The following is a 12,467-nucleotide window of genomic DNA, read 5'->3' as shown; positions in this document are numbered from 1 at the left end:
CAGTCTGACTCGGCCAAAATATACTGGTATTCCACTTCTGTCCGTAGCTGCAGGAAAGGCGCGACCATTCGTCAAATCACCTTTTTGGTATTTTTTCCACTCCAACACGTTTTCTTGGTCCCAAAGACAATAGAAATTGTAGTCATAAATTGTTGCACGAAGATCTTCACCACTGTCTGTTTTATAGGCGAAGAGGCCTCTTTGATTCGCTGAGTCATAATGCCCAGCGATAAAATGTCTGTACCAAAAGTATGAAGCAGGGTAGAGGATCGGATTGAGCAGCTTGAAATTCTGTTGGTAACTCTTTAAGGTTTCTTCACTATCGATTAAAATCCACATAGGCATCTTAATTTTTCTGGTTGTGGGATTTGGAGGTTGGAGATGAAACTGATCCTTCGCGACCAATGCCTTGACAATAATGACGAATCCTCACTCAAGAGGTGCGCTGACGAATTGCTCAAATTGTATAAATACCTTTTCGGATCGAATTCATTGAATTCTTAAAGCAAAAATTCAATTAAATGATTCGTGTATATGTGTCACAAAAATGCAGATAGGTTCTTGAATACCAGGGAAATATTAATCAATTTTAACGCTTTCGAAGGCAAATTAACTACTTTTCTTAATATATTTTGGTCGAAGCATAAATTTAAAAATGATATCCAGCTTTGAAATGAAAAAATCCTTCTTGCTATTCTTTAAATATCTATATTTCAGAGCCTGACTACAATAAATTAACCCTTAAAGTTTAATTAATTATTCCCTCTCAATGTCGAAAATATTTTGATTCGCAAAAAAGAACAGAAGGTCATAAAAAGACAGAATTATACTGCAAAATTTCACTAGATTTTTTTTATTTGTGATTTTATATACACATATAGCACTAATTACATGAAATCATAGATTTGGATAAATACATCAAAAAAATGCTTCAAAACCAATGTTAATTTTGGGCTAGAGTAGTAATTATATTCCATACTTAGATTCGTTTACAAAGAAGCTGGAACGCTTTGTATTCTTTAAATTCGCCATCCACGGCAACGAACAAAACTTCGTCGTTAACCTGTTGATTTATAGAGCGTTGTCAGTCCAAAATTTCAAAACATATATTTAAAACTATTTTACCACTCCAGGCAACCAAGATCCTTTCTCATGCACAATTCCAATGTAGAAGTTTCCACTAGGGTATCCTGTTGAAGCCACAAAGGCGTTTGAAGGAAGACCAACACCGTAATTCTTCAAATGCCAGTGGAAATGCGGGCTGGGGTTGAGTAGTTCGTATTCGGGAGGACTGAACACGCCGACTTCTGCAATGTCGACAAAGTGTCCTGTCTTCGAGTCCCTCCTCACGTACCCTGGCACCTTTTGACCCCACGAGTCAGGCGTTCTTGCTATCAAGACGTCCAGATGAATAATGCCATCATTTGTCTGCGCAGGGAAATCGTTGCATATTTCCAGGTTGTCTGGCGTTACTTCCGTCCACTCATCATCCATCCTCTTTGTACGTGCCATGTTCCAGGAGAGCGGATGGAATAATGAGAATATTCGTTTGAATTTTCTGAATTTATATATATGATGGTGAGTGACGTTAAAGAGACAAATTCTATAAATTCCTTTAAAAATATGTTAGGTATTTAGAATGCAGAGGCGAGAGGCGCAAGAAATTTTCCTTGGTGTTCGTCAAACCTTATTTTTGCCGGGTTGGAAGTTATAAATTGTCTAAGATGTGACGTACTAACTTAGATCGCTCACCTCTTGATATGGGCATGAGTATTTCGAGTATTTCAGTTTTTTGCTATGGAATATTGAGCTTGTAATTTACACGAAATTTTACGTGTCTTTTTGCTAATCAATTTAAATCCAATTAATGAAATGAATCATATCAATAAAAATACTACGAATACTGGTGGCAAATATAAAATCAGTATTTACCTTTCATTTTATTAAGTGTTAGAATTTTGTACATTTAAAATATAAACGTGATTTATGAATATACCCTGCAAGAAAAAAAATATCACTGTGACGTCATATTGACGTCACATGATATCACCCGGGTGACGTCATATTGACGTCACTTAATGTCCGTCACAATTGGATCATATTGATATCATTATGATATCACGACCAAAAAATTTTCCCCAAATGCTATTATTTTAATAGCATTTTCAAAACTGACAGTTTTTGGATCCGTATTCCGAGCTCCAACCTGGAGTGACGTCAATATGACGTCATATTGACGTCACTTGAGGTGACGTCAATATGACGTCATATTGACGTCACTTGAGGTGACATCTTGACCAAAAAATTTTTCCCCAGAAAATTCTCTTTTAATTATTTTAATAGCATTTTCAACCTCAAGTTGTAAAAATGCAATAAAAATAATTTTCTGGGAAAAATTTTTTGGTCGTGATATCATAATGATATCAATATGATCCCATTGTGACGGACATTTAGTGACGTCAATTTGACGTCACCCTGGTGATATCAATATGACATCAACATGATGTCAAAGTGACATATTTTTTTCTTGCAGGGAATATAAATTATTTAAATATAGCATTTTCCAAATTGACAGTTTTTCAATCCATATTCCTTAGCTCCAACCTCAAGTGACGTCAATATGACGTCACTTGTCTTCGAGCCACACTTTCTAATGTGGCTCAAATAAATTCCAAGGCATCTGACCTTTTGTAAATATTTATGACATTTCATTTTGAGTTAAATTATAAACATTTTAAGTCGTGTGTAATCCCAATGATCAACAAAATGACATCACAGGGACGTCCAACTGACGTACTTTTGGTGGGAAATATGAAAAAAATTACACGACTGATACACATCCAACGTATATGCCACAAAAATTAAGATTCATTAATGACAGCAACTATATAAACTTTTTCGTATCATGAAATTTTTCTTGTTTGTAACTGTTTTGTGCATTATACTGTCACAAATGATTGCTTTTCTCACTTAGCAAAGGCTATTTTGTATCGTTAGGCAATTTTCATCAATAATTAAGAATTAAAACTTTCATGTGTTAATAAGCCTTTAGTTTTGTTTACTAATTCCAGTAAACTACAGCAATAAAAAATAGAGGCACATCACTCAAAAATGTGTAAAAATTACAAGTCAAAAGATTAAATGTAAGTAATTTTATACCTTTTAATTTTTGGGTTTAAACTACATGAAAACTAAATAATCCGCGCATCACTGTTACTCTCAGAGAAGGAAAATTTGTAATCTAGACAACTTTCCTAGCTTTCATCATCACTGCTCGACGAACACAGGAGTCTTGCAAACTCCTTCTTAAGGTTTCCATCCAGATGTTTCATCTTGGTTTGCTTCCTGTAAACAAAATTAATTGTCGTTCTCATATAAAACATCCATTATTACGGTCTTCCACTCTTCGACTTGGTCGAGCAGGAAGATCCATCGCTCTCAGCATCAGCTGGCGACAGAGAATTTTCGTCAGAGTCGCGTGCTGATGTCTTTTTCCTCTTGGGTTTCACTTTTTTAACTGGAGTTGATATTGAGCGGTCTTCGTCGCTATCAGCAGATTCCTCACAAGAGGATCTAGAAAATACGTGTTTAATTTACCACCTTATAAGCTTCAAGATTCTTGTTTATGATTGACGTCTTTATAAATAATTTTTTTACATTTTCTTGGATGCTCCAGCCATTGATTTTGTGTCCAAAGCAGGTGACTTTGAGATCTGCATCCTAACATCAGCTCTCTCCCTATCATTTTAATTAAATTAGTTAAAGTGGTTGATACTTTGAGTAGATATCATCATAATACATTTTGCTCTTCTTCTTCTTCTCTGGCCCTCTTCCCGCCTTGACGTCTTCAGCAACACGTTTGGTTATACACTTTTTCTTCGGAGACTCGTCTTCAGCCTTAATTTTCTCCACCATTCTCGCAAGAATTTCTTTGCTGCAATAATAAACACAGTATTAAATAAAGTTCTGCGCAGTTGTTGTTTCGCACAGACATGGTGGCTGACAGAGTACACTCAGTTGAATTTGTCAGATTGTTGCAACAATGCTGTACCATCAGCAGCCATATTATTGGAGCTAACAATGCAAAACGAACGCGCATCGCTGACGAACAGCTCTTGGATGAATTATTATCTTTAAAAGCTTCTAGAAAAGCGCCCCACGTTTGAGTGCCGAAAAGTGGCGCGCTCAGGAGCGCGCACTTGTAGCTTTTAGTTTTTAACATTCAGATGTAAAATATAAAAACAAAAATGAGTACCAAAGCCGTCAGGAAAATAATTATACTATTGTGTAAAGAGGAAAATATTTAAAGAAATTTGAGCGTCACGTGTTTACTAAATAGAGGCAATTCTAAATTAATAAATAGCTTTAATATATTGGTTGAAACGTTTTTTTGTATCAAGTAACGATTAATTTACATCGCAGTTAGCGTGCAGATAGAAATTTTCTACTTACGAAGACAGGCCATCAAATTCGGAGCTCTCTCTCATGACCGAATTCTTCCTCCTAAGATAGCAAAGGATGTTTGAGTTAATTATACGAGGTTTCGAATGCTTGCAATGAATAGAACTTACGTTGCAATATATTTAGCTCCATATTTCGTTAGATACCAAGCAATTCTTTCTCGAATAGCCATTTTGGAAGTCAAGATTTTCAATTCCTGACCATCCGCTCTTAGAGCCAATTTAATTCTCTTGCTACGGAGCACCTCTGCATGATATATATTAAAACAAAATTAGTGATAGCTACAACTAATATTAATTTTTGAACCTAAAAGCAGATCTTCAAGTTTGGAACCTTCAAAAGGTGTTTTGGTGCCGCCACCACCCTTCATGTTTAACACAGACACAACTTTTGCCGAGAAAAGGTTAGGCATTAGGGTCTGATTGATGAAAAACTTCAGTTTTTCTTCAGGAGTAGTACCTCTGACGCCCGTGCTCAAGAGCATGTCAATGAGACATTCCCTCTAAAATACAAACGTATGGATGAATAGAGCAATAATTCCAACTTAACGCCACACATACACACACTCCTTAAAATATTTACCTTTGATCTAAAGAAATCACCATCATGAAGCTTGGCAGTGAATGCTTCATATTGGGCAAAGCTATTGAGTTTAAAAGATGGATCACTGCTGGTTGCACCAATATCATCATCACTCAAGACAACCATGTCTCTACCCATAGGCTGTCTGTACGTGTTCCTGTTCTTGTTCATTAGTTGCTCCATCATTTCAAACAGTTTGATAAACTGCATCATAACAAACTTTTGGAATGCTATAGAAAAAGAAGTGCAGAAATTTATTATAATTCAAAGATAATAATATCCATGAATGATAAAAGGAGAAAAAAGTAACATAAAAAATATTAACATAGGCATACCTTCAGTAGTCAATGGAAATTTGTCATGTGGAAATCCACCACTATTTGAGGGTTGTCCATAATTATAGCAAGAATTTGGTTTCAATGGTGAAACTGCAAACTTGCCAGATGAAGTTCCTTCATTCTCATCAAGATGAATGACGTGTTTGAAAATTTCTGGAATTGGATTTATTGTGGGCACGTTGGTGTGAGAGGAATTCTAAATGGAAAATTTTTAACTATTAAATTTTCACTCTTAAATAAAAGGCAAGTTAATTACCAGTTTCATGGTTAGCTTGTCATCAGGTTTTACACATGTTGTTTTGATATCATCACCATCCTCATCTGCCGATTCTGGTGCAAGAGGAAGACCCTCAATGCGGCTTTCCTCATCTTCTCCGTCAGATTGACGTTCTACCTGGTTTCGAATTGTTTTTTCTTTCATCGGCGACTTTTCAGCCTGAGATTCTGACATCTTCAGGGTGGGTCTCTTTTTACGTTGCCCTTTTCCTCTTTCAGTGTCTGTTGTTGTGACTAACTGCATTTCTGTCAAGAGGGCCTCAAATCCTTCGAGGGACAGTTTCTGACCTTTGATAAGTTTGTTAACTCTAGTCTTCAGTCTTTTCGCACTGGCCTCAGTTTCTAAAAATTGAATAAGTATACATTTTAATCCACAACATTATGCGCTGTGAAAGCAGCCATAAATATATTCGCAAGATTATAAACAGCAAGATCATATAAACATACTATAGATTAGCAATTTTAGATTATTTAGTCATAAAAGATATCATTATCAATCTTAGCACCTCATATATTAAAAATATCAAAATACACTTACTGTTTTGTTCAATAACTACTCCCGGATAAATTATCCAGTCGTCAGGGGGTTGGGAGGAGTTTGCTTTTAGAGCTTTAAAGCAGTCTTCCGCTCTCTCTAGTTGGGGCCATGGACACTGAGCTCGCTTTCCCTTGGTGATTGTAATCAGTGAGTCAGGGACTACAAACGACGCGTAGTCTGATTTAGCAAAGTAGATGACGGTGAACAGCTGCAATGGAAAAAATTGCATTGAAACGCAGATAAGCAGTTCGTATTTTGTAATGTCACAAGCAGATGATGAGTAAATTTAAATTATATCGTTTATAAAACATTGGTACGTACAGTTGATTTATCCGTGGGTGTCATCATTGCAGCAAGTGTGTTGCAGTTTCACAGAATCTGGAACAGAAATTAGGACCATATTAGTTACAAATGGAGCAGGCTTTATTATACAGGGTGTACAAGAAATGAACGACCACTGATCCCGGGGCTCTATTTTGAGAACCCGGAGTCCGATCGGAAAAATTCCAACGGCGGCATAAACTTTGGCTGTGGAGGAAGAGACCAATAATTGGTGTCTACCCTCCCAGGTCGATTGTTGCGCCGGTACAATGCAAAATGCTCAGGCGAAAAAGGTGTCTTATGGAAAACTCAGGTTAAATTTTTCCGAGACACGAACCTTCGTTTTTCTATCGTGCAAACAGGTTTTCTAGGGTAAAATTTCCCGGGGATTCCGAATCCAGCGTTATTTTTTCGATTTGCAATGTTAAATTTTTCAGGAAAGCGAAATTTTGAATTTCAGGTCACCAAAAATTACGGCTTTCCCAAATTTTCTCACAAAATGTGAAGCACAACATCGATTCTGGCTGAAATTTTCCGGCGAAGCCATTGTTGATGTGAAACAATCGAAAAAATTATGATTTTTCATGAAAATCGGTGAAAATGTCTAGCTTCGGCAACACGTGTCGGGAAGCTCAGCTCGAAAGGAGAGTTAGGGGACAAATCTTGTCGAATAAAGTCGCAATTCGGTATGCTGCTAGAAAATGGCAAGTTGGTCCGGAAAAATTTTAGTTTTTGAAAATCAGACCAAAATTGTCCACTTTCATAAGGGGTCCGTGTTTGGCCTTGCAGCTCAACACCTATGGGTCTGAGAGTAAAAATAAGCACAGATTCTGAAAGCTGATAAAATTTGCAATCTTCTTTGTATGGAGCAAAAATTTCTTTCGCCTTCGACTTTCCCGGAACATTCCTTTGAAAATTCACTAAACTTCTTGGGAAAAGGAAAAATATCGAGAAAAAATTTTCAAGATAGCCAAAACCTAGCTGGGGTCTTTATTAACTTCTCGTAAAAAAATAAAAACATTCGTGCAAGCCGTTTTCATGCTGCGCGTGATTTCCCAAGTGTCCAACTTGAAAAAACCGAAAAAATCGAAAGTGTCCAAAAATGGTTAAATTGCACATTTTTGGACTCCACACGAAGTGCTGATTCCAAAAATGTTTGGTTTTTGAAAATCCGAGCATTATTAGAAAAGTTATGGAACTTTGAAACATTTAAGAAATTTTTGAAAATTTCAACTTTTTAAAAATGGTGTAACTTTTTGAAAAATTATCGGATTCTAAAAAACCAAACATTTTTGGAATCAGCATTTCATGACGAGTCCAAAAATGTGTAATTTGGCCATTTTTGGAAAATTTCATTTTTTTTTAATTTTTCAAGTTGGACACTTGGGAAAACGCGTGCTACAAGAAAACGGCTTGCACGAATGTTTTTATTTTTTCACGAAAAGTTAATAAAGACCCCAGCCAAGTTTTGGCTATCTTGAAAAATTTTTCTCGATATTTTTCCTTTTCCCAAGAAGTCAAGTGATTTTTTAATGGAATTTTCCGGAAAATTCGAAGGCGGAGGAAATTTTTTTCCCTCATGAAGAAGATTGCAAATTTTATCAGCTTTCAGAATCTGCGCTTATTTTTGCTCTCAGACGCATAGGTGTTGAGCTGCAATGCAAAACACAGACCCCTTATGAAAATGGACATTTTTGGTCTGATTTTCAAAAACCAAAATTTTTTCTGCTCAGCACTTTATTTTGTGCCCTCAAACCGAATTTCACGTTTTTATGTCGAGATTTATGACATTTGACCGCCTATACGAAATGCGTTCCTCGGTTGGTAACGAAAAGTCGGGTTTTGGTCGAATTTTCTTAACAATCTAAAAAACTCCGAACAATTTCAAGTTTTCAACCTCAAATTTGGTCTTTGCGGAAAATTTCACCCTGAAAACATGTGCGACACGACACTTTTTGTCGACTTTGACGTCGACCGTCATCCCCTGTCAGCCACGCAACCCTATACCCTAAAAAAAACACCCCTATATTGCGCGACGATTTTAATCTCTGGACTCTGTAATTGATCTTCCACAGGTCGCGCAACCTTATGACTGTTTCTACGCGGTTTTTCTGGCATCATCAATTACTTTTTCCAATTTCGGCGGCGGCGCGGTGCGGATTGCGCGGTGTGGCGGTGCGCGGGGCGGAGGCGCTCTTTTTGGTGGAGCGCGGGATGGCGGCGCCGCTCGTTATAGCGAAGCGCAGGACTTTGGCGCCGCTCTTTTTTGTGCGAACATTTGCGGCGCTCGATTTTGTAACACAAAAAAGCTCGATTTTGTAACACAAAAAAGCTCGATTTTGTAACACAAAATCGTGCCTTTTGCAACCAAAACCTGCACCGCCACAACGCGTTCTGCAAAATCGTTCGATGCCGACTGCGCTTCGCAAATTAACACTCCGCTATAACGAGCGGCGCCGTCGTCCCGCGCTCCGCCAAAAAGAGCGCCTCCGCCCCGCGCACCGCCACACCGCGCAATCCGCACCGCGCCGCCGCCGAAATTGGAAAAAGTAATTGATGATGCCAGAAAAACCGCGTAGAAACAGTCATAAGGTTGCGCGACCTGTGGAAGATCAATTACAGAGTCCAGAGATTAAAATCGTCGCGCAAAAGGGGTGTTTTTTGAGGGTATAGGGTTGCGTGGCTGACAGGGGATGACGGTCGACGTCAAAGTCGACAAAAAGTGTCGTGTCGCACATGTTTTCAGGGTGAAATTTTCCGCAAAGACCAAATTTGAGGTTGAAAACTTGAAATTGTTCGGAGTTTTTTAGATTGTTTAGAAAAATCAACCAAAACCCGACTTTTCGTTACCAACCGACGATCGCATTTCGTTTAGGCGGTCAAATGTCATAAATCTCGACACAAAAACGTGAAATTCGGTTTGAGGTAACAAAATAAAGTGCTGAGCAGGAAAAATTTTGGTTTTTGAAAATCAGACCAAAATTGTCCATTTTCACAAGGGGTCTGTGTTTTGCATTGCAGCTCAACACCTATGGGTCTGAGAGCAAAAATAAGCACAGATTCTGAAAGCTGATAAAATTTGCAATCTTCTTCATGCGGAACAAAATTTTCCTCCGCCTTCGAATTTTCCGGAAAATTCCATTAAAAAATCACTTGACTTCTTGGGAAAAGGAAAAATATCGAGAAAAAAAATTCAAGATAGCGAAACTTTAGCTAAAGTCTTCATTAACTTCTCATGAAAAAATAAAACCTTTCGTGCAAGCCGTTTTCGTGCTGCGCGCGATTTCCCAAGTGTCCAACTTGAAAAACCGAGAAAAATCGAAAGTTTCCAAAAATAGTCAAATTGCACATTTTCGGACTCGTCGTGAAATGCTGATTCCAAAAATGTTTGGTTTTTTAAAATCGGATAATTTTTCAAAAAGTTACACCATTTTTAAAATGTTGAGATTTTCAAAAATTTCTTTAATGTTTCAAAGTTCCATAACTTTTCGAATAATGCTCGGATTTTCAAAAACCAAACATTTTTGGAATCAGCACTTCGTGTGGAGTCCGAAAATGTGCAATTTAACCATTTTTGGACACTTTCGATTTTTTCGGTTTTTTCAAGTTGGACACTTGGGAAATCACGCGCAGCATGAAAACGGCTTGCACGAATGTTTTTATTTTTTTACGAGAAGTTAATAAAGACCCCAGCTAGGTTTTGGCTATCTTGAAAATTTTTTCTCGATATTTTTCCTTTTCCAAAGAAGTTTAGTGAATTTTCAAAGGAATGTTCCGGGAAAGTCGAAGGCGAAAGAAATTTTTGCTCCATACAAAGAAGATTGCAAATTTTATCAGCTTTCAGAATCTGTGCTTATTTTTACTCTCAGACCCATAGGTGTTGAGCTGCAAGGCCAAACACGGACCCCTTATGAAAGTGGACAATTTTGGTCTGATTTTCAAAAACTAAAATTTTTCCGGACCAACTTGCCATTTTCTAGCAGCATACCGAATTGCGACTTTATTCGACAAGATTTGTCCCCTAACTCTCCTTTCGAGCTGAGCTTCCCGACACGTGTTGCCGGAGCTAGACATTTTCACCGATTTTCATGAAAAATCATAATTTTTTCGATTGTTTCACATCAACAATGGCTTCGCCGGAAAATTTCAGCCAGAATCGATGTTGTGCTTCACATTTTGTGAGAAAATTTGGGAAAGCCGTAATTTTTGGTGACCTGAAATTCAAAATTTCGCTTTCCTGAAAAATTTAACATTGCAAATCGAAAAAATAACGCTGGATTCGGAATCCCCGGGAAATTTTACCCTAGAAAACCTGTTTGCACGATAGAAAAACGAAGGTTCGTGTCTCGGAAAAATTTAACCTGAGTTTTCCATAAGACACCTTTTTCGCCTGAGCATTTTGCATTGTACCGGCGCAACAATCGACCTGGGAGGGTAGACACCAATTATTGGTCTCTTCCTCCACAGCCAAAGTTTATGCCGCCGTTGGAATTTTTCCGATCGGACTCCGGGTTCTCAAAATAGAGCCCCGGGATCAGTGGTCGTTCATTTCTTGTACACCCTGTATAAAGAGGTCAAGCTCATGATTTAATGCGCTTTGTGCATGTTATTTGATATAGTAGAAAATTAGATAGTGCGCTTTGATAATATACTTCAAGAGATATTATTTAACATATATATTGTGTCAATATTTTGTATAAATTGTTTCGATATTTATAGGTGGAAATTAAAATTATAAAAATTTAGGAAATGCAATTATCAATCTTTTATTTATAATTCAATGTGTGATACAGAGGAAAAACTGCATATGTCCCCTTCTTCAGTTCAATAGCCATACACTTGGCTTTGATATCACTCATTTGAAAACAAATCAGATTTCGAGAAAAAGTTTCTCCTCTAAAAATTGACAATTTGCTTGATTTGAGTGGGTAACTATACAAGTCAGTCAAATTTGTCATTGCGTACCCAGCGCAAGAGAGTGAGTGCCTGTTAGAGGCCGTGTGGCCAATTTGCTTTACAAAAACAACTTTATTACATTTGAGAAGAACACAGTTATTTGGCCTCGTTGTGGAAAGCTTGTAGCATGATGTACTGACAAACTTATATAATGGGCATGCAATTCCTGCAACTGGATGCTCTCCAATGATCGGTTTTGAAAACGTCTTTGGTTTGTGCTTTTCAGGAACACCACAACGCTGTGCAACTGCGCGCTTTTCCTTATGCCTGTTGACGTATTGCTCTAGGGATTTCCCCCGCTTTGAAATTGTTCGCACAATTTTGCCATAGAAGTTTTCATAACCGAAAGCGCTAAAGTTGTCCAAAACACCGAACTTCAAAACATCCTCCTTAACATGAAGGAGTGCATGCACATTTGAAGTGACAGAGTGTACTCCATGCACACTTGGAAAATCTGCGACAAATTTATCAAGCAGAGCCTGAGCGTAGTTTAGGTACACTTCCTCTTTCCTTGCTCCACACAAGATGACTGTTGCGCAATGTAACAGCATGAAGTGATTGTAGTACACTAGTTTAGCATCTTTCAGACAGCTGAAAATGATGGGCCCTATGTACAATAAGATCAATCTGTATTCCGTGGCCTTGAAATGAGCCAACTCGTCAAGAGTGCGTGGTTTTCGAGCAAACTCGGCTACAATGCATGACCTGACTCGAATGATATACTGGTTCACCTTATTGATGTAGTATTGCGCAACTTTTTTGCCAACTTCGACAAAAAAATTTAGCATGAGTCTTTTGGCATTTCCTAGCAAAAATAAGTGCATGTAATCCAGAGGCACGTTAACTGTAAACTTGAATCGAGGAATTCTGATCAGTGGCGAAATGCCAATGTGGTGACCAGGTTGTACTTGATCTCGAAAATCTTCTTCCGAGCGCATTTCACAGCGCTCAGTGGGAAAGTGGGTTCTGTAACTATCTCTACGACCAACAGCTTT

General features: G+C 37.8%; 2 protein-coding genes and 1 long non-coding RNA gene across 3 annotated transcripts in view; 1 reads left to right on the top strand and 2 right to left on the bottom strand.

Annotated features, from left to right (window-relative positions):
• wry (weary) overlaps positions 1–12,467 on the top strand; it is a 372,986-nt gene that overhangs the window by 216,297 nt on the left and 144,222 nt on the right. The window lies entirely within an intron of this gene.
• On the bottom strand, positions 3,180–4,692 carry LOC135935205 (uncharacterized). The gene is made up of 6 exons (XM_065477351.1): positions 4,572–4,692; positions 4,453–4,503; positions 3,800–3,934; positions 3,658–3,738; positions 3,394–3,573; positions 3,180–3,345 (listed from the first exon to the last, which is right to left on the bottom strand). Exons 1-6 carry the CDS (start codon positions 4,631–4,633, stop codon positions 3,255–3,257), a joined length of 600 nt encoding a protein of 199 aa, XP_065333423.1. The 5' UTR covers positions 4,634–4,692; the 3' UTR covers positions 3,180–3,254.
• On the bottom strand, positions 5,050–5,993 carry LOC135935199 (uncharacterized). Its single transcript, XR_010574183.1, has 3 exons — positions 5,638–5,993; positions 5,379–5,577; positions 5,050–5,273 (listed from the first exon to the last, which is right to left on the bottom strand). It is a non-coding gene; the product is annotated as an uncharacterized LOC135935199 (long non-coding RNA).

The sequence above is a fragment of the Cloeon dipterum genome, chromosome 2, assembly GCF_949628265.1.
Source record: "Cloeon dipterum chromosome 2, ieCloDipt1.1, whole genome shotgun sequence".
Classification (NCBI taxonomy): domain Eukaryota; kingdom Metazoa; phylum Arthropoda; class Insecta; order Ephemeroptera; family Baetidae; genus Cloeon; species Cloeon dipterum.
The sequence above is the reverse complement of the archived record's forward strand: the minus strand, read 5'-3'. Positions and strand labels throughout refer to the sequence as shown.

Bases quoted from the DNA above. Each gene is read 5' to 3' on its own strand.
- LOC135935205 (XM_065477351.1), bottom strand. From the start codon at position 4,633: ATGGCTATTCGAGAAAGAATTGCTTGGTATCTAACGAAATATGGAGCT. The intron at 3,574-3,657 runs GTAAAAAAATTA...CGTATTTTCTAG, and splicing joins GCTGGAGCATCCAAGAAAAT to ATCCTCTTGTGAGGAATCTG. The intron at 3,346-3,393 runs GTAATAATGGAT...TTTTGTTTACAG, and splicing joins AAGTCGAAGAGTGGAAGACC to GAAGCAAACCAAGATGAAAC.